The sequence below is a fragment of the Panthera onca genome, assembly GCF_046562875.1.
Source record: "Panthera onca isolate mPanOnc1 chromosome E1 unlocalized genomic scaffold, mPanOnc1 haplotype 2 h2.Chr16_ul_9, whole genome shotgun sequence".
Lineage (NCBI taxonomy): Eukaryota > Metazoa > Chordata > Mammalia > Carnivora > Felidae > Panthera > Panthera onca.
Genome location: NW_027675823.1, coordinates 220,462 through 240,418, shown reverse-complemented (window position 1 = coordinate 240,418; position 19,957 = coordinate 220,462). Strand labels below are relative to the sequence as shown.

The window sequence follows — 19,957 nt, the reverse complement described above, 5'->3', positions numbered from 1 at the left end:
CTGCTTGCTCCAAAGCCCAGGCAGTTAGGGCCAGGGCCGCAGAGGCAAACGTCCCAGGGTGGATATTCAGATGATCTGGATTCCACGTCTTTAAAAAATGCCATAGCCTGTTAGGATATAATACTTAGCATAGAGATGTTCAAACATTCCAAGGCAGGGTCAGCAAACCTCTTCTGTTAAGGGCCACTTAGTAAAGATTTTAGGCTTTGCAGGCCACACATTCTCTGTTCCAACTACCTAACTTTGCCACGGTGTGGCAAAAAGGCGGCTCCTGCTAAAGGCGACCAGCCAGGGGCCTGAGCAGCCCCAGGCCATTGCCTGTGCGCTGAGGGGCTCTTGAGGCTTGGTCTAACAATAACCCCTATCTCACCCATCTCCATTCTAGAACACAGAGCATCTCTGCTGCTTTCCCATATAGCTGTAGAGGGAGAGCCCAGGGTCACCCACACTGAAGCTCCTCCCCAAAGCAAAGCCTCCCCTGCTGATCTCACTTGTGGGTGACAGCTTTCAGGAGGGGCCAGAAGACAGGCTGAGGCAGAGGCTTCTGGTGGGCGCTCTTCTTCCTTTTCCCTCCGGCCTCGGCTCGGATGTGCTTGGCATGCAGGCCGTGGATAAATACGGCCTCCAGGGCACTGCACATGGTGTTGGCATCTCCGTCTTCGCTAGTGACCACTGTGTCCGAGGACATGTACTGCTTCTGCAACGCCTTCACAGATCCCACTAGCTTCTTCTTGATGACCTAGTCGGTGTCAGACATAACACAGGCCTTTAGAAGATCCTGCGGTGACCCCTGGAAGGTAAGTGCTTATCACCAAATACACGCACACCCACACACGTGCTCACGTCTACCTGTGGGTGTGTATACAGCAAAACTAGCACAAGCTAATCATAGAAAACAAAGATGGGCGCCTGGGTGGCTCAGTCGGTTGAGCGTCCGACTTCGGCTCAGGTCGTGATCTCACGGTTCATGGGTTCGAGCCCCACGTCGGGCTCTGTGCTGCCAGCTCAGAGCCTGGAGCCTGCTTTGGATTCTGTGCCTCCCTCTCTCTCTGCCCCTCCCCCACTTGCACACGCACGCACGCTCTCTCTTTCTCTCAAAAATAAATAAACGTTGGAAAAAATTTTAAAAAAAGAAAGAAAACAGAGACAAAGCATAGAGGAGAAAAGGAAAATTACGTACTTATACCACCCAGAGATAGTTATTTTTTTGCAAAGATATTTGTATATTTTTCTTTTGTTTTGCTTTTTAAACCGAACTTCAGTGATTTGATAGCCATAGAAATCTTGTGTTTAAATACCGGCTCCATCATAGTTACAGGTGTGGGAGCCTGGGTGATCCATCTAGGGCAGGGGTGAAGCTTTCCACCTTGTTTAGGGGTCTACGATTCCATGAAGAGGCAACAAGTGCCACTTTAGAACCATAAAAACACCAAGAAAACAGGAGCATGGTCCACATTAAGAAAGATCGTAGGGGGGCGCCTGGGTGGCGCAGTCGGTTAAGCATCCGACTTCAGCCAGGTCACGATCTCGCGGTCTGTGAGTTCGAGCCCCGCGTCGGGCTCTAGGCTGATGCCTCGGAGCCTGGAGCCTGTTTCCGATTCTGTGTCTCCCTCTCTCTCTGCCCCTCCCCCGTTCATGCTCTGTCTCACTCTGTCCCAAAAATAAATAAAAAACGTTGAAAAAAAAAAAAATTCAAAAAAAAAAAAAGATCCTAGGGGCACCTGGGCGGCTCAGTCAGTTAAGCATCTGACTCTTGATTTCAGCTCAGGTCATGATCTCACGGTTTTTGAGTTTGAGCTCCGTATCTGGCTCTGTGCTGACAGTGTGGAGCCTGCTTGAGATTCTCTCTCTCTCTCTCTCTCTCTCTCTCTCTCCCTCTCTCTGCCCCTCCTCTGCTCATGCTCACTCTCCCTTTCAAAATAAATAAAATAAACGTTATTTATTTAAAAATATCTTTTTAATGTTTATTTTTGAGAGAGAGAGAGAGAGAGAGAGAGAGACAAAGTATGAGGAGGGGGGAGGGGCAGAGAGAGAGGAAGACACAGAATCCGAAGCAGGCTCCAGGCTCTGAGCTGTCAGCACAGAGCCTGATGCAGGGCTCAAACCCACGAGCCGTGAGATCATGACCTGAGCTGAAATAGGACGCTTAACTGACTGAGCCACCCAGGCGCCCCTAAAATAAATAAATAAACTTTAAAAAGAAAGAAAGAAAAAAGGAAAGATCCTTGACCTGGCAGTCAGAGGCAGATGTTAGTCTCAGCTCTGTTGGTCAACAGCTGGGTCACTACAGACATTTCACTTAACCTCACTGAGCTTAATTTCCTCATCTGTTAAACGGAACGAATACTTCCTGACCTACAGCACAGGAGTTGGGGGGCGGGGGGATTACTCTGAGGGCAGGACTTGCTTTTTTTTTTCATTCTTGCATCCTCAACACTTGGCTTGGTTCCTGACACATGTAAGTATTCCGTTAAGGTCTGTTACATAAATCAATTATAAAATACATATATGTAAAATCCTTTGGAAAGATAAAGACAGTTCTGTCATAGTATAAGCATGTCAAAATTACCTATGTGTTTTGGAAAAGGATTGGGAGGGAATACAGAAAACCTGGTTTGAACTGTTAGCTGATAGGATTATGGATAAATATTTTACTGTTTTATTTTTATCTTAGCCCAAACAGTTCATGTTAATGTTCTTTGAAAAGTCGAATGTTCTTTTTTTTTTAAAAAAAAAAATTTTTTTTTTTTAATGTTTATGTATTTTTGAGACAGAGAGAGACAGAGCATGAACGGGGGAGGGTCAGAGAGAGAGGGAGACACAGAATCTGAAACAGGCTCCAGGCTCTGAGCGGTCAGCACAGGGCCCGACGCGGGGCTCGAACTCACGGACCGTGAGATCATGACCTGAGCCGAAGTCGGACGCTCCATCAACTGAGCCACCCAGGAGCCCCTGTTTTTTTTTTTTTTTTTTTCTTTATAACAGCTTTAATGAGACACAATTTACATTGCCTAAAATTCACTCATTTAAACTATACAGTTCAGTGATTTTTGGTATGTTCACAGAATAGTGAAACTACAGCCACTACCTAATTTTAGGACATTTTCATTGTCTCAAAAAGGAACACTGTGCCCATGAGCAGTCACTCCTCTCTAGTCCCCTCTCCCTCAACCCCTAGCAACTACTAATCTACTTTCTGTCTTTATGGATTTGCCAATTCTGGACATTTTGTGTAAATGAAGTCATACAGTATGCAGTCTTTTGATGTTAGACATCTTTTCATATGACTTATGGGTCATATACTTCTTTTATTGTTTGCTTATTTGACTGGAGAGAGAGAGAGAGAGAGAGAGAGAGAGGCAAAGAGAGAGGAGGACAGAGGATTCAAAGTGGGCTAGGGAGTGACAGCAGCAAACTCCCAAATCGTGAGATCATGACCTGAGCCAAATGGACGCTCAACCGTCTGAGGCACCCAGGCCACCCTAATGCCCTCTTTTCTTTTTTTTAATGTTTATTTATTTTTGAGAGACAGAGAGAGACAGCATGGGAGGGAGAGGGCAGAGAGAGAGAGGGAGACCCAGAATATGAAGCAGCCTCCAGGCACTGAGCTGGCAGCACAGAGCCCGATGCGGGCCTCCAGCCCATGAGCCGTGAGATCATGACCTGAGCCGAAGTCGGATGCTCAACCGACTGAGCCACCCAGCTGCCCCTTCTTTTAATGTTTACTTATTTTTGAGAGAGAGAGAGAGAGAGAGAGAGAGAGAGGGAGAGAGAGGGAGAGAGAGAGAGAGAATGTGCATACATGTATGTGCCTGTGGGGGAGGGGGCAGAGACAGAGCGGACCGAGGATCCAAAGCAGGCTCTGCTCTGACAGCAGAGAGCCCAATGCAGGGCTTGACCTCACAAACTGCAAGACCATGAGCCGCTTACGATCATGACGCTTAACCGTGTGAGCCACCCAGGCGCCCCATATGTATGACTTCCTTTGAGAAATCCTTGGTCTTCAGGCAGCCCCTATTAAAATCCGTTGTTTTTTATCAATTCCCATTCTATCACCAATAAGATGTTCTAGAAAGGGCAGGGTCTCCTCAGAGCCTGCTTCTGCTATAACTCTTTCTCAGCCCGAAGCCTCGCTTTCCAGACAGTACTCATTCATTTCAAAGTGAGGAAGACCAATGACATGGCTGTCCCGTGCCCCCTTCCCCACCCTTGAGCCTCTCCGACTGCCTACCGGGATGGCAGCCCGGGGGTCCAGTCCATTCTCCACCACCGAGAGCATTTCCGCTCACACTGCAGCTCCCTCGGAGAATCACATGACACCTGCAGAGACAGACGGCGCGGCCAGATGAGCAGGTTCCAGCTCACCACCCCCAGCCAATTCTCCCCCTCCCCCCAGCAGGCAGCGGGTCAGCCCATCTTCCTCAAACTGCAATGCAAAGGCCTCTGAATTCAAAAGTAAAAGCCAAGAGTGGATTTTAAGGAAGGAAACAAGGGAAGAGAAGAAATCTGAGGGCTCGAATCTCAGGAGGTGGGGAATCCTATGTGCCGTGGGTGGGTCCACCCTAATCAGGGCATGGAGAGGCCTCTGTATGCCACACCAAACGCTGGCACAAAAAAGCAGGGAATGAGGGGCCGATTTGGATACAGAACTAAGGGTGCGAGGGGGATGCTGCCGCTGGAGGTGCCAAGAGCCCACGTGGACCAGGAAGCAGGGGCTCACAATTCACATTCGGAGCCTCTGACTCCTGTGCCAGCCCGATGTCTGCCAGCTCGGCAGGGACAAGCACAACTGAAGGAAGTTTCCAAAGGGAGGGCCTCTTGCTACATAGCTGCTTCCCCTCCAGGCACGAGGGTCCAGCTGGAGCAGCACAGGGACACGCCTAAAGGGAAACAACACGGGTTCGAATCTCAATTTGCCACTAACCACTTAGGCATGCTAGGTGGGGCACCACGGCAGACGTCTCAAACGGAGGTTATGAATGTGGAAAACGCCCAGCACAGTGCCTGACGGTACTAAGGATAAATGGTATCTATTACCCCGGTTGGATGTGGCCAAGCCTTATAGGCAAAGGCCACTGTCTGAATGAGTCCGCTCAACTACCTGAAGTCAGTACACAGGTAAATCCCTCAGGGCACTGGCTTCCCCCCCACCCCCCCGGGGGTGGCTTAGGTGGGGGGGGGGGGGGGGGGCTCAACCTGAGCCTCGGGGGGTGGCTGTTGGCTCGCCTGGACCGCCCCAGCCACTTGGACGGACCAGGATTGGGCAGGCACATTCCCATCTAAACAGATCTCTAGTGACCACGCTGCCGAGCATGGAGGGACACCAAAAAATAGGTCATCGCTGTCTCTGTTCTCAAAAACCTATGGCCCAAAGAAGTTATCAAATGGAGGCATGATGAATGGATTTTGTACTGTTTACACACATTGCTTCATTCATTCCTTGTAACCACCCTAGGCGAGCTCTTTTATTATCCAGATAAATCAAAGCTGACCCAGGTCAGGGAACTTCCCAAGATCCCAGGGCTGATCAGTGGCGGGCTCTACCACCTTCGGCCAGGATGACATCCACCCTTCTGGAAGAGGCGGGTGTGAGCTAGGGCTAAGGGGTGGCTGGGGAGGGGGCAGGGAAGTCTTGGGAGGAGGGCTCTCCAGCTGGGGGCCCAGGTGGCGGGATGCAAGGGAGCATCAGGGTTGAGTCTGGCAGGAAAGGTTTACAGGCGAACAGTGAGGCATGGAGAACGGCAGGGTGGCCCTAAATGATGAAAGACGCTCTGATTCAAGCCCTGGCCTCTGGATCCGGCAGAGGGTGAACAGGACCCAGCGCCGACCTTCCTAAGTAAGGACATGCAAAGGCAGATAGGTGTGTGGAGGACGGCCCCCACGAAACCAGCTCTGGTCAGCGCACAACAGACTGACAGGAGGAACACTAGCCCCTGGCCACAGCCCATCAGACTGTCTCTCCCTCCACCACTTTCCCAGCTCCTACCCACTGGGAATCCTCAGGACCCTTCGCTGGAGACCAGCTCCATGCTCTGGCCACCAGGGCACCGGGAGAAGGGGACATACTATAGAGTCGGTCCTGAAACCGTGCCTGATCCTAGAGGCTGGGTTTCTTCAAGGCTACCCTACGCAGCCCTGCAGGCCACGTTCAGGCTCGCTGGCTTTGAGACCCTGGCATCCAATCCCCTCTGGCAATTCCGGGGGCCTGCCCTTCTAGACAGAGCCTCAAGCCCTAAAACTGCCCTTCCCTCAGCCGGCCTCAAGGCTTGGGCCTCAGCAATCTGAAGAGGAAGACCATTGAGGCCTCATCAACTAATTCACTGAATATAATATTCACTGGAGGGAGGGAGGCTTATCATTAAGTGGGTGCTCTGGCCAAGTCAGGGTCTGCTGAAAAAACAAAGTAAACTGACACTGAGGTCAGAGCAGGGCCAGACAAGAGACAACTGTGACCTAAAACAGTGTCGGGAACGTCACAAAAGGACAACAGTGCAGAGAAACCTAGAAGAATTGCCACTTGACAATTCACAAAACAGAACTGAGACGTGGGGGTCAGGCCAAAGTTCCGGGCACATCTTTCCTTGCAGGAAGCCAAAGCTCCCTACATAGGCCTGTCGGTTCTAGAACGCCTCAGGAAGGCAGGAAATGGCTCAGAGGCAGGACCACGACCATCTACGATGTGAGATCTCTGGGCTCTGGGTCTCCTGACTGCTAGGTCAGCACTCCAGCAGGCTCCTTGGGTGAGCCAGACCCCCATCTACCATGCTATGGGACTGGTTTCACTTTCTATCTTCAGAGCTGTCTTCACTGACACCAAGAAGCAAACGAAAGAGGGGTGGGTCTTCAGGAGACCCAGAAGAAAGAGAGCAAGTAGAGAGTTCAAACATCCCTGATACAGTGGAGCAGAAAAGGTGAGTGCCGTGTGCCTTTAGGAAACTCTTAAGTCACCCTTCGTCTACCTCTGCCCCTCTGTATTGGTTCACTCTGGCACAGGATCTCATTCTCTATCCTCATTTAATTCTTAAAACAATCCTGTGAGAGAAGGATGAGTATCCCTCATTCACAGAAGAGAAAACTGAGGCTCAGTAGAAACATGCCTCAGGTGAGGGACAGAATTTTCTCATTCCAAGCTCTGTGCCTTTCGTCAGTTCATACTGTCCCAGGTCCTTGGTTCAAAGAGTTTCAGGCAAACTTATTATTCACAGACTCTTCAGAAGCTCCACCTTATCAAAGAAGGCCTAACACTGACAAGAAACAATCTTGCCCATCAGATCTGTGGCCCCAACTAGCTGACCACAGGTCCTTTCCATGGCAGCCAGGTTTCCGAGCTGTCCCTCCTCAAATGTTCCAACACACAGGAAGGAATCGTTGGGGTTGATTCTCTTCGTGATACTGCCTGGCCTTCTATAAACATCCAATTTCACTTCCTCCAGAGACTAAGGAAGAACGAAAAGAGGAGAAGGACTCAGATGAGACTTACATTAGAAGAAGAAATGGATAACCTGGCTTCACCACTTTCGAAACACTCCGTTCATCAGTAAACAGCAACCTCTTCTTCTTAGAGACTTCCCCGCCATCCGCGACAGCCTCGTCTCTACGGCCTGACTCCGATCCTGCACCTGGCTATGCACGACAACAGGCCGGTGTTTAAGCCCTCCAGCTGCTGTACCAGGTGATGAGTCAGGGTTTTCAGCTGGAAACAAATGACAAAGTTATCTTCTGATTCAGAAAGACAGCTGATACTTCAGACATGTGAGTGCTGAGTAAACAGCACCTCCTTCTACCTGAAGAAAGTTGGATTTCTAGACAAGAGCCCTGTGGGGGGTGGGATGGGTGTGGGGGGGGGGGGTGGGTAGGGCGACAAAGCAACTGAATATCAGCTGGAGGGCAAGCAACTTCTAGCTCGTGATTCCCAGTCCAAAGGCTAGTGGGTGAGGCCAGAAATGTGAGGTCTAGGAACACTGGGTATCTTTCTTTCCTCCCTCCCTCCTTCCATCCAACAACACCCATCTCTCCCATATTCTTGTCCCAGATCCCTTAAGATTCTGGCAAGGACCAAACTCTGAGTGAATGAAAGCAGGACCTTTGCCTGACTCATTCACCATTGTCTTTCTAATGCTTCAAACAGTGCACGGCACACAGTGGTGCTCACAAAATACTTGCTGAATGAACAGATGAGTAAAATAAAAAGGCTCAGACCGTTTCAGACTGTAAGAAGTTGAGGTATACAACTTCTCAGTGGTGGGGTCACTGCAGAACTCCTTCCATTACACCAAGCTGCCAACAGGCTGAAACCCTTCAGAGATCACACCTTAACGGAAGGGGATATTGAAGGTAAAAGGACATCCGATTCTCAAAGGCGTGAGACTATAAATGCAAGCAAAGACAAGGGGTCTTCTTTGGGGTCCTTTACAATGGCTGTCAAGTGGCCAATCCTTTGGAGTTTGGTCACCAGAACTTAGAGGGGATGTGCACCCCCAAATCCCAGGAGATTATAAATGTTAACCATGGAGCCTGGGTGCCTCAAGAATGTCTAGCTACTCTGAGATAACTTGACTCTCTGTGTTCATGGGTAATCAAAATGGTCAAAACTCAATGATCCAGCACCTGCAAAAAGAGGAAGCAATTCAACAGCCTCCACGGAGGCCTCGGCGTCCCCAGGATCCACTCATCTCTACTCTTCACAACATGTAACGTCACCTCTGGCACATTCGGTAGCGGGACTAATCTACAACCAGTTCTGGCCAGGAGGAGCACTGGGTGAGGGTCCTTTCTGAGCGGCAGGGCAATGCACATGGACATGATTCTGTGACCACAGCCAACCCCACACAGTGGAACCGCTTGAGTTTCTCCAGATCGTCACCCAAAAGGAAGTGATAAGCTTCCACTGCCCCAGCTGAATGAGTAGCTCCCTCACCTTCCAGGTATTTGGATGATACCTATCATTCCAGCAGCCAACGCGAGTAATGTAATATGGATGCCAGGAATACAATCCTTAAGGACAGGTACAGGGGGCCTGACATCCAGGAAAAGCACTTGACCCACGGGAGAAGGATCTCTACTCCTCCACACTTACTTACCATCTGAGGCCCTGCCTCAATTGAGGTGTTCGGCAAGTGCCTGGCTCTGAGAAAGCAGGTGGGGTTGGCAGGGGACTGCACTAGGTTCTCAGATCAAATGGGGACCACATCAAGGGAAGAGTGGGCACAGAGCTGGGATGAAGAGTTGAAATGGGGATAGGAAGACGTCAATCTAACAAGATTGGGTAGGGGTGGTGGGAACTAGGGCAGCAAGAGTTGGGGGGTGGTTTAGCAAAGACTCAGGAATGAAGAGTCCTCAGGCTGGCTGGGGATGGAAAGAAAGTATGCGGTGGGCTTGGAAGTTAGGGGTTGAGTGGGTGAGGGCAAGAAGATACATACAAGACTTGAGATAGGGCTGAGATCAGAGTTATCAAGAAGAGGGGGGTAAGCGCAATAGGGCATCTACTGTAGTGGTAGGTATTAAATGAGTGGGGGGAGGTGGGTGTTTTGGCTGAGCAGACCTTGGGGGGCTGAGCAGGGGGGCTGGGATAAGAAAGCTGAGCCTGAAAAGGGGTAAGCCAGAAAGACGGGGAGGGGGAGGGGGGGCTCGAGGAGGTTTGCGTGGAGCACTGGGATTGCCAAAGGGGTTGAGGGGTGAGAAGGAGATGCGTTAGAGGGAGGCGGAGGGAAGTGGCTGTCCTAGGGGTTGGAAGTGGGCTACCGTGGGGTCGAGTGTGGCTGCACTTACGCAAGACCAGTGGTGAAGGGGTGAGGGTAAGGGCTGGGCTCGGGTCACGGGTGGAGAAGAGGAAGGGGACGGGTCAGCACTGGCTGTTTGGGCTGAAGGCTCGGGTCCGAGTGGGGTAGGGTGCGGGGCTCAGGCCGGGCAGGGAAAAGGCTCTGAAGCAGGACAGTTTCAAAGCAACCAAGGGTTTGCGATCACGGACAGGGCTGGTGACCCATCGCCCGTTCTCGTCTCGGCCCCGCCGTCCCCTTCTCACCCTCCTCGCCCTCTGACCCCTAACTCACCAGAGGGAGCGGGGAGGGGGCGCGGGGCACTCCTGGCCACTGCAGCCCCTAAGCCTCCGACCAGGCGCTGCGGCCTCCGGGCCAGGGACAACAGGAAACGGCGCTCGCGGCGCCTGACGCCATCACGTTGGTTCGGCGTCCGGCCCCGCCCCCGGACCGCGGAGCCAAGCGCAGGGCCGGCGGAGCCTCGGGGCGGGGCCAGCGCTCAGGAAAGCCCAAGTTCCCAGCTCCAGAGCAGGTGAGTGATCTGGGAGGCTGGGGACTCTGCGACCCGAGATGCGCACGAAGAGGCGAGGCCACCAGGCTAGCCCACCAGTGTCGGGCGGAACGTGTCCTACTGCCCGCCCCCAGCAGTGTCTGCGTCTCACTAGATCCCGGCCGCCTTCTGGGTTCACGACCTTGCCTGGGCACAGCACTATCTACCGTGCTGTCTACCGAGGCTGTCTGTTGGCCTCCTGCCCGGAAGGTTCCCACTTGTAAAATCGGACCAATAACGTCTACCCTAGTTTTGCCTCCCTGAGGGCATCAGTGCAGTTGGTGCTTCCCGCCTGGTGGTTCTCAGGACAAGCATACAGGTTTTGATCACCCCTATCACCAAGGGAGCACCTTTAGGTACCCGTCAGCCCCCAGGCATGAAGCTTAAGGTTCTGGTTATTCTCATCTAGCCAGGAAGTTGTTTGTTTCCTTTACTTGGTAGAGTTGACATTTCTCTTTCACATGGACCCAGAACAAAAGGTCAAGAGTGTGTGTTGGTGGGGGTGGGGACAGATGTCTTGTGCTTTGGACACTTCATACCTGCAGGCTCAGGTCAAGTGGGATCTTAGGGCCTGAGTGTGGGGTGAGTACTGGGGTGGAGAGGTACTGCTACCTGCAGGTCCAGGGGGACTTTGGGGGTGTCTACAGGGCTGGTCTGGGAACGGGACAGTTCTTGGAAGAAAGCTCCACTGATCTGGGCCAGGCTCTCCATCAGCCTTTCTGGGAAGGGGAGAAGAAGGGGTCCCAGTGCCTGTTTCCATTTATAAAACCAGCTGTTGGAGATGTGGCACCTGAGTGTGTGCGGGCTGCCTCTTCAATAATTCTGTCTCTAGGAGCGAGAACCACCTCTCCTCGATTTTAGACTAGATGAATCTGAGTACATTTAGTATGGTTAACAGTTGAACAGAAAGTTAGAAATAAGGACACGGAGGGACGCCTGGGTGGCTCGGTCGGTTAAGTGTCTGACTTCGGCTCAGGTCACAATCTCACAGTTGTGAGTTCCAGCCCTGCATTGGGCTCTGCGCTGACCGTGCAGAGCCTGCTTGGGATTCTCTCTCTCTCTCTCTCTCTCTCTCTCTCTCTGCCCCTCCCTCGCTTGTGCTCTCCCTCTCCAAAGTAAATAAACGTTAAAGATAAATAAATAAGGACACAGAAGCAAAGCATTATCTTAGCGTTAAACAACTTGGAAAGTAAGGAATTTACTGGGAAATCCAGTTTCCTGGGCAAAAGGATAGTGTTTCTGGTTATAATTATAGCACATCAAGAGCATCAGTGTCTTGATACAAGCATGCCCTCCCCCAGATGGAGCCAGCAACATTCCTCAGTTCTTCCAATGAATTTTTGCGCAGCCGCTGTCTGCAAAAGCTGTGGGAACCCCGCATGGTAATCTCTTATCTATCTTTTCAGGAGCCCCTGTCTCCTGGTCTTCTCTTACTTCTCAGGCCTCTCGGCCCCTCTGCAAAGTCTACGGGCTTGTCCTCCTCTCTCCATCTTACTCTGGCGCACATTTCCACCATTCGTGGGCCACGAGTCCACCAGGTAATCTGAGGCCGGAAAAAAAAATCTCCCATTACCCTGTTATTTGAGCAATAATAAAGGTACGTGCAAAGTGCCATGGTGCCAGGGAAGAGGCCTTGAAGGTTATCCTGGCGGAAGCAACTTTTATCTGAGCCTTCCGGGTGGACACAGGAAAGGGCAATGCCTGCGAAGAGACTGGTAGAGAAACGGCCGGTGGGTAGGAATGCAGACTGAGCTCAGGGGAGGGTGCACGGAGAGGTGGAGAGGAAGCTAGGAAGTAAGGCTAGAGTAAGGGGAGGGGGCTTAGAATGGAAGGGGGAGATAAAGACAGATTGGGCAATGGGGAAAGGGAGGAGGCACAGACAGAGCTGGAGGCCAGTGCAGGAAGGGCTCAGACGCTCACAAAGGCACTGGTCTGTCAGATTTCAAGCACTACGCATAGTCATTCAAAGCCAGGCAGGAGGACTGCAGGCATCTGAATTTCTCGGGGGTCTAAGGTGTAGATTCCTGAACCCCGCCCCTGCCCTGGAGAGTCACTCTGGGATGAGGTCCAAGTATTTAGCCTTGACCCAAACCTTTTCTGTCTCTTGCCCTACCACCCGTGGATCTGAAGGGTGAGAAAATGTGAGAATCTCTCCTTAACCTAGGAGCTGAAGGGCAAGGCATTTAACAGGTGTGGAAAATAGAGGCTCCTATTTGCCAGATAGGAATTTTGATTTATCCTTAGCAACCACCCTGAAGGTAAGCACCATTGTTATCCCCATGGCATAGATGATAAAACAGGCTTAAGAGAGGTTAAGGAACTTGGGGGCCCAAGGCCATACAACTCATAATTACTACAGGTGGGATCCTCACCCAGCTCTGATTCTAGCTGGAGAACTAGCATAATTCAGTGGCCGAGCAAGTGGGCTTTGGAGCCGGGAATGCTTAGGTTTGAATACCGGCTCTACCCCATACTGTTTTCTAGGCCTTCCCTAAGACAGCGCAGGGCCCAGCACAACCCAGCAAGTGTGGGCCTGAGACCACTGCCACAGTCAGTGGTTTTCATAGGCCCCTCGTGATGGCACCAGAGATAGAAACTTCTAAGTTTGATTGGTGGTTAGAAAAGAGAAGTAAATCACAACACGCTGAGGCCCCTCCGCCTCAGGCAGAGGGGCCAGAGTGTGTGACTTCCGGGAAGTTCCCCAAACTATCTGAGCCTCAGTTCCTCATCTGTAAATTGGGGAAAATATCAGTTGCCATGAGGATTAAATAAGATAATATCCTCAGGACGGTTTCTGGTCTGAAGTAAGCACTTGAGGATAACTAGCTATATTATTATTATTATTATTATTATTGTTACAGTTTTGGCTAATTCGTACCTACCCAGTTCAGTCAGATCTCCGTTTTCTAACTGGTCTTTGAGCACTGGAGTGAGAGCCTCTCTTGTTTGAACCCCAGATGTATGCTTACTTGGTCTCTGACCGAAATCATCTAAGCAGAACTAATGCCACCATTTCTTTTGAAACCGGAATAGGTAATGTTCTCATGGCTTCTGTTGCAGGAAGCTGGTTCTTCCCACTCTCTTTAAAAAATGGATTTAAAGGGTTCGTAAAAATTATGTGTCAATTCTATCTCAATAAAGTTGGACACAAATACAGCTTTGAGGTGCCGTTGACAAAAGAATGGACTCTTTAAGCCTCCCAAATGTTATCACACATAGTTTACAGTTCAAATAGTACGAAATGAAGTGGTGAGGAAACAGAATGACCCGCAGCAGCTTCTTGCCTCGACCATCCCCACCCTCCTGGGCCAGCTCGCCAGTCCTCGGTCCTCCTTACCTCTCGCTGGATCTTCTGGTGCTTATCTCCACCTATCTTGTGTTTCTAGCTCTTAATTCTTCCATTTAAAAGAGTTTTTTAATTTTTTTTTTTTTTTTTTGAAAGAGAGAGAAGGAGAGAGAGAATCCCAAGCAGGCTCTGCGCTGTCAACACAAAGTCCGATGCGGGGCTCGAACCCACGAACCGTGAAATCGTGACCTGAGCTGACGTCAGACGCTCAACCGACTGAGCCACCCAGGTGCTCTGATTCACCCATTTTAGACGCTATCTGTGGACTTCCTAGCAACACAGGCAAGGAGTTAGGTCTTTAACACCCCCCACCCATTCCATTCTTGGGGTTTAGTTTTGTCACTCTTGCCCCATGATTGATAGTGGTTGCAGAATTGTGACTAGGTAAGCATTGTTCACCGCAGAGCTTGCTCATGTAGTCCGATGGCACTCGTTTCTGTCCCCTGACCCCCCGGGGTTTAATTTCTTCTCCTTCTCTTTCTGTGCTGCCCGCCACGATCACTCCTCCACTCCGCTCCAGTGCTCTGGCATGACAGTTAGTGCCGTTTCCCTCGGCTACCTCCTTGACCTGTCATACGCTGCTGTCCTGGAACCTTCCTTCGCTGCTTCCTGGGCTGGGGTTTTCCTGGCTCCCTTCTCTTCTTGCTTTCTTTACTCTCTCTCTTAATCTGCAGTTAAGAATCCCTTTCTAATATTAAAAAATAGAATGGTCTTCGGACCTGCTCGTGATCGTAGGGATCCTTTCGATATCTATTAATTGGGACAAAAAATACAGAAAGACCAAAAGTTACTATGAAGGCACTCCTGCTCTTAAGTGAATTTGTGTTTTACTCACAATAGCATCTATGAACGTGTGAAAGCCTGTTCAAAGTTTAGGCTTAGGGTTAGTTCAATCTAGCCTCAATGTCTGGTCTTCCATTTGTCACCTCGCCCCCTCAACTTGCCGTGAGACAACCCCCTCTCTTGACTTTCTATTCAGTTCCTGTGCCCTAGCAGAGACTTAAGTACTGGTTTAAGGCCCACCTTGCAGGTGCACGCTGACCATGGCTGGCCAATCAGGGTCTCCTCCTGCCAGATACAGGGTCCAAGCAGACCAATCAGAGGCTTTTTGAAGACTGGCTTTCCTTTATGAGGCTTGCTCAACCTCAGTGGAGAGTTGGAGTTACTAAGGACTATCTTTGCAGTCTTGGGGCATCCATCCTGTGGCCTGAAGCCGTCATGGAGGAAAGCACAACTGAGGGATAGTTGGGGAGAGAATGACGTTTGAGCGCTAGATGCGGCCAGCTTGAAGATCTTAGGCTTCCCGGTTATGTGAGCCGATACACCGTATGACATTTTTGGCTTAAGCATATTTTAGTTGGATTTCTTTCACTGGGAGCATAAAGAGCGGCGACTGATATCCTGTCTTTGTGAACTTGGGCAGGTTATACAAGCGGTGCGTACAGACTTGGACCGTGACAACGCAGCTCCCACTAGGTCCCCTATGGCTGCCCTGTTATCAGCCTGAGCCTGAGACAGCTTGACATTGAATAGCCCGTTTTAGGGACTGGAGGAAACGACTTACCATGAGTCACTGCCCTAAAATATGCTTTCTACCCACATGCCCGGTGCCTGGAATTCTGTGGTGATGGTGGCATTCGTCAGGGTTAACCATGGCTCTCTTCAAACGGTTCTCCTTTGGAGTGTGAAGTCTGCGATATTTAACTTGTAGAAGTCCTTTCTTCTGGAGGTCCCTCTGGCAGGCAGTGGATCCAGGATGCGGTGTAGACAGACCTAGGTACACATCTCAGTTCCCAATGGCACAGTCCCTTTGCAGCTTTGCGGGCAAACCCCTAGCACTGTGTGCTGACCTTTAGGAGGTCAGTCTGTATCACATAAGGAATCCGACGCAGAGAGTGAAGAAATGGTCTCAGATTCACCCAGTAATCTCCCTGAGTCAGCCCTGAGGGCAGGGCCTGGCCCTAGGCGTTGGGAAGAGGAAGGAGATGTGATTCTTGTCTTGTCAGGGCTCCTGACCTGATAGAGAACTGCGGTTGAGTCTTCACATGGACGGACGCTGTCTTTCACTCTGCGCCATTCGTAGGTGACGCCTAGAAGAGCAGGGCCACCGTGTTGTAGCCTCTGACCCAGGACTCTGTCACATTCTGGGAGAGAGAATTATGGGCCCTCCCCGCATCCCCGCTCCTGCTGTGTCTCCTCGTGGCCACAGTGTACTTTCCCATCCCCTGGCTTGGGGCTGGGGGCTGGTTCCGTGCTTAGGCTCGAAGAGGCCCGATGGCTCTTTTGCTTGCTCTCTTACGCTTCTCTTGGGTAGCCGCTGCCTCTTCAGCCTGGGTCCCGGCAGCAACACAGGGAGAAAAGACCAGCCGTGAGAAGCAGCGCCGATCCAGCCAGCAGGGCATTAAAGTACAGCGGTAACGGCCAACCTGTGAGAATCGGTTTCCCAGCCTCCTCTGAGTTTTGAGGATGGTCTATTAGTTAGCACTGTTGTGGCAAAAGATAACAGATACATGGATTCCCTCCGTTATCAGGTTACGTACAGGTTCAGCTGCTGCAGTAGAGACCCAACACAACAGTGGTTAAGTGATTTTTTTTAATTCTTTTTTTTTAATCCTTTTTTTCGGGGGGCGGGGGGGAGAGTGCAAGCGGGGGAGGGGCAGAGAGAGTGGGGCAGAGGATCCAAAGCGGGCTCTGTGCTGACAGGCTGACAGCACAGAACCCGATGTGGGACTCAAACTCACGAACCCCGAGATCGTGACCTGAGCTGAAGTTGGATGCTTAACCGACTGAGCCACCCAGGCGCCCTTTAATTCCTTTGTTTTTAAATGTTTATTTATTTTTGAGACAGAGACAGAGATTGAGTGGGGGAAGGGCAGAGGGAGACACAGAGTCTGAAGCGGGCTCCAGGCTCCGAGCCGTCAGCACAGAGCCCGATGTGGGGCTTGAACCCACGAACGGTGAGATCCTGACCTGAGCCGAAGTCGGACACCTAACCGACTGAGCCATCCAGGCGCCCCAACAGTGGGTTAAATTAAAAAACAGCTTCTTGGGGGCACCCGGGTGGCTCAGTCGGTCAGGTGTCTGACTTTGGCTCAGGTCACGATCTTGCCGTTCATGGGTTCGAGCCCCATGTCGGGATGTGTGCGGACGGCTCAGAGCCTGGAGCCTGCTTCACGTTCTGTGTCTCCCTCTCTCTCTGCCCCTCCCCTGCTCGTGCTCTGTCTCTGTCTCTCAAAAATAAGTAAACATTGAAAAGAAATTTTTTTAAGAAGCAGCTTCTTGATCTCTCATATGATAATCCGGTTAAGTACTGGATCTGGGGCTGGTTCGGTGGCTCTTATGTCAGGGAGCCAGGCTCCTTCTGTTTTCCTGCTCTACCACCCTGGGGTGTAGCCCTCATCCAGACGAGGCCTTTGTACCGTTGAAATCTTCATTTCCTCCACAGTGTGGCGCCAGACCGCTCTCTGCCGCTGCCCTGGAAACACACGCAGCCTAAGCACCATTCCTGCCTCTGCTCTGGGCCTCGGGACTTTTCTTCTTCTTGAATGAGTGTGCTCCCGCCCCCCAGCTGGTGCTCCACGCCATCCCCCAGGTCTCAACAACATACCCCCACCAGGACCACAGGAGCCAGAGCTGGTCGTGCCTGGTGGTCCTCAGGACTGAGAGGCCCTGACCTCCGTGGGGGCAGGAGCCGGCCAGCATGACCAGTCGGGACTCCCAGGTTAAGAATCCAGTTGAGCCTCCTGGTCATCCTCAATCTGCTCTGCCCTTCGTCTCCCACCCCCAAATCCCTGCCGACCTCCAGCCCTGAAGAAGCCGGAGAACCTCTGCTTCCCCCACCTCCCCGTCCGCCTTGTCCTACTTCAGTCGTTTGGTGAGCATAAAAAGGCCTGTCAAAGTGGTCCCTCTGTTTGGGGGATGGGCTCAGGAGGGGTGGGCATGTGGGTTCGGAGGGTGACAGATTCTTTCTCCAAATGCTCGCCAGGCTCCTCCGAGCCCTCTTCTTGATTCGACCTTGCTTGGCCTGTGAAGGCGAACAAACACGGACGTGGTTGCTGGCAGCTCGTGGCCGCATCCCTAGTAGGACCCTAGCCTCCCTTAAAGTGCCTGCCTGCAAAACTCCCGGCTGTCTAAAGGATTGGCTGCTGAGTCCAGCCAACGCCTGAAGATCGGGCCCCTGTCTCCCAGCTTCTGTGAGAGGGCAGGAGCTTAACTTTGAGAAGTGTCAGCAAAGCCAGATGGGTCTCATATGGGCCAGCGTCCCTTCCTGCTTTTTGTCATCTTTCACTTCTGATTATAGAGCCCCCCACTCATTCCCTTCCCTAGTCCCTCATTCTCCCTGTGAAATACCCCATCACCTCTGTAATAATCCCAGTCGGGTGCCTGCTCACGATGAACCCTTTCCCCTACGGCACTGCAATACTATGTTACTGACTGAAATCTGTCTGGATTACTTTAAGTAGTGTCTGCTTTTGTTTGTTTTCATCAGGGGAGGTGTGCAGGATCAGCCTTTTAATTTTTTTATTTTTAATATTTATTTTTGAGAGAGAGGCAGGGTGCAAGCAGGGGGGTGGGGGAGGGGCAGAGAGCGAGTTAGACACAGACTCCAAAGTGGGCTCCAGGCTCCGCGCTGTCAGCACAGAGCCCGACGTGGGGCTCAAACCCAAGAACCGTGAGATCATGACCTGAGCCGAAGTCGGTCGCTCAACTGACTGAACCACCCAGGTGCCCCAACAGCCTTTGAAATTAAATTATTTTCAGGATCAGCTTTTTAAGTAAGCATCCCAGGGATGTTTGCGTATAGAGGTCCAAAGGCTGTATTTTGAGAAAACATGTTTCCCTGTGGAGATCTTTTCTCTGGCAGCCCTTTTGAATGGGGGCTATGTTTTCTCAGATACTGCATTGCCAATAGTCCATCCAGCTTTAATTCCAGTGAGAACGTTCCAGAGATGAAACTAAGAATCAACTCCAGGCGCTTCTCCAGTCACCTCTGGGGATGAGTGTATGTCGTCAGCATCCAGCGCCTCACCTGCTGCCCAGCTAGAATGACACCTTTCAGGGTTTCCGACTTAGAAACACGACCACCAGGTTACTCCACGTGGACACCACCCCCCTTTTACAAAGCCTTTGAACACCCCCCCATCAGGAGGGGTTTGCTGGATGATGTTGGTTGGCTCTTGACACCCATTTCTAGCCCCTTCTTTGCAGGTCCTGGAAACCCACGAACCATCGTTGACAGATTCCCTCGACAGCAGAATTCTGCCAATAAAGCGTACCTGTGTGAAATTTGGAAGGCGGAGGTGGAAGGAGGTGGAAGCCATGCTTTTCTCCTCTGTAGCAGCAGACATGCGGGCCGAATGTTGGAGTCCATACTCCCCACCAGTCAGGCTTGGGGCCATGGGGCTGTAGTGACCCCAGCAGTGGCTTCCCGAAGTTTCCTGACCGAGTGGCAGCAGCAGCTTTGAATCTATGGAGAGCAACTGTGGTAAAGTAACCTGAGAGCTAGTGGTGCGATTCCCCCCTGGCCCTGACCTTCACCACCGCGAGCCCCACCAGTGGTGAGCACCAATTGCTTGTATGACCTTTGTGTGTGTGTGTGTGTTTGCAATATCTAGAATGGTTTGTTTTCCTGGCTATGGTAGTTTTAAAATATGTTCACAAAACTGACGGTTGATGGGGGGTGGGAGGGAGGGGAGGGTTGGGGATGGGTATTGCGCCTGGGTGGCTCAGTTGGTTGAGCGTCTGACTTTGGCTCAGGTCATGGTCTCACCATTCATGGCTTCGGGCCCCGCATTGGGCTCTGTGCTGACAGCTCAGAGCCTGGAGCCTGCTTCAGATTCTGTGTCTCCCTCTCTCTCTTGTTCTCTCTTCAAAATAAACATTAAAAAAGATGTTTTTTGAGGAATAAATGTTTATTGTTGTTTTTAAAAAATTTTTTTAAATGTTTATTTTGGAGAGAGAAAGAGACAGAGACATAGAGTGCGAGTGGAGGGGTGGCAGAGAGGGTCATAATCTCGTGGTTGGTTCATGGGTTCGAGACCCGCATCGGGCTCTGTGCTGACAGCTCAGAGCCTGGAGCCTGCTTCATATTCTGTGTCTCCCTCTCTCTCTGCCCGCATGCTCTGTCTCTCTCTCTCCCTCTCTCTCAAAAATAAACATTAAAAAAATTAAAAGAAATACGGCAAGGTAGCATTTGAGACTGATAAGTATTGTGCAAATTTGAGGTCGTGTTATAGAAACAACATTTTCTAAGCTTCACTTTATGAACCACATTTGAGCTAATGGAAATATTCCAAAATAGGAGAA

General features: G+C 51.1%; 1 protein-coding gene and 1 long non-coding RNA gene across 6 annotated transcripts in view; one reads left to right on the top strand and one right to left on the bottom strand.

Moving 5' to 3' along the window:
- Nucleotides 1-10,439, bottom strand: part of LOC144615271 (pleckstrin homology domain-containing family M member 1-like) — a 20,983-nt gene extending 10,544 nt beyond the window's left edge. For 2 of the 4 annotated variants that reach the window (XM_081794905.1, XM_081794908.1), the window contains exons 1-3: nucleotides 7,481-7,569; nucleotides 4,232-4,320; nucleotides 492-739 (exon numbers count right to left, since the gene is read on the bottom strand). In XM_081794905.1, coding sequence (XP_081651031.1) covers nucleotides 492-739; nucleotides 4,232-4,279 — 296 coding nt within the window. In that variant the 5' untranslated portion in view covers nucleotides 4,280-4,320; nucleotides 7,481-7,569. Of the gene's footprint in view, nucleotides 1-491; nucleotides 740-4,231; nucleotides 4,321-4,720; nucleotides 4,881-7,480; nucleotides 7,572-10,049 lie in introns of those variants that run through there. The other 2 variants (XM_081794906.1, XM_081794907.1) reach the window with 2 other exon arrangements.
- LOC144615278 (uncharacterized) lies at nucleotides 7,587-19,957 on the top strand. 2 transcript variants are annotated; one of them, XR_014137215.1, is made up of 4 exons: nucleotides 7,587-7,672; nucleotides 13,748-13,880; nucleotides 17,097-17,525; nucleotides 18,860-19,957. It is a non-coding gene; the product is annotated as an uncharacterized LOC144615278 (long non-coding RNA). The 2 variants fall into 2 exon arrangements; XR_014137216.1 differs by lacking the exon at nucleotides 18,860-19,957 and adding an exon at nucleotides 17,637-18,220.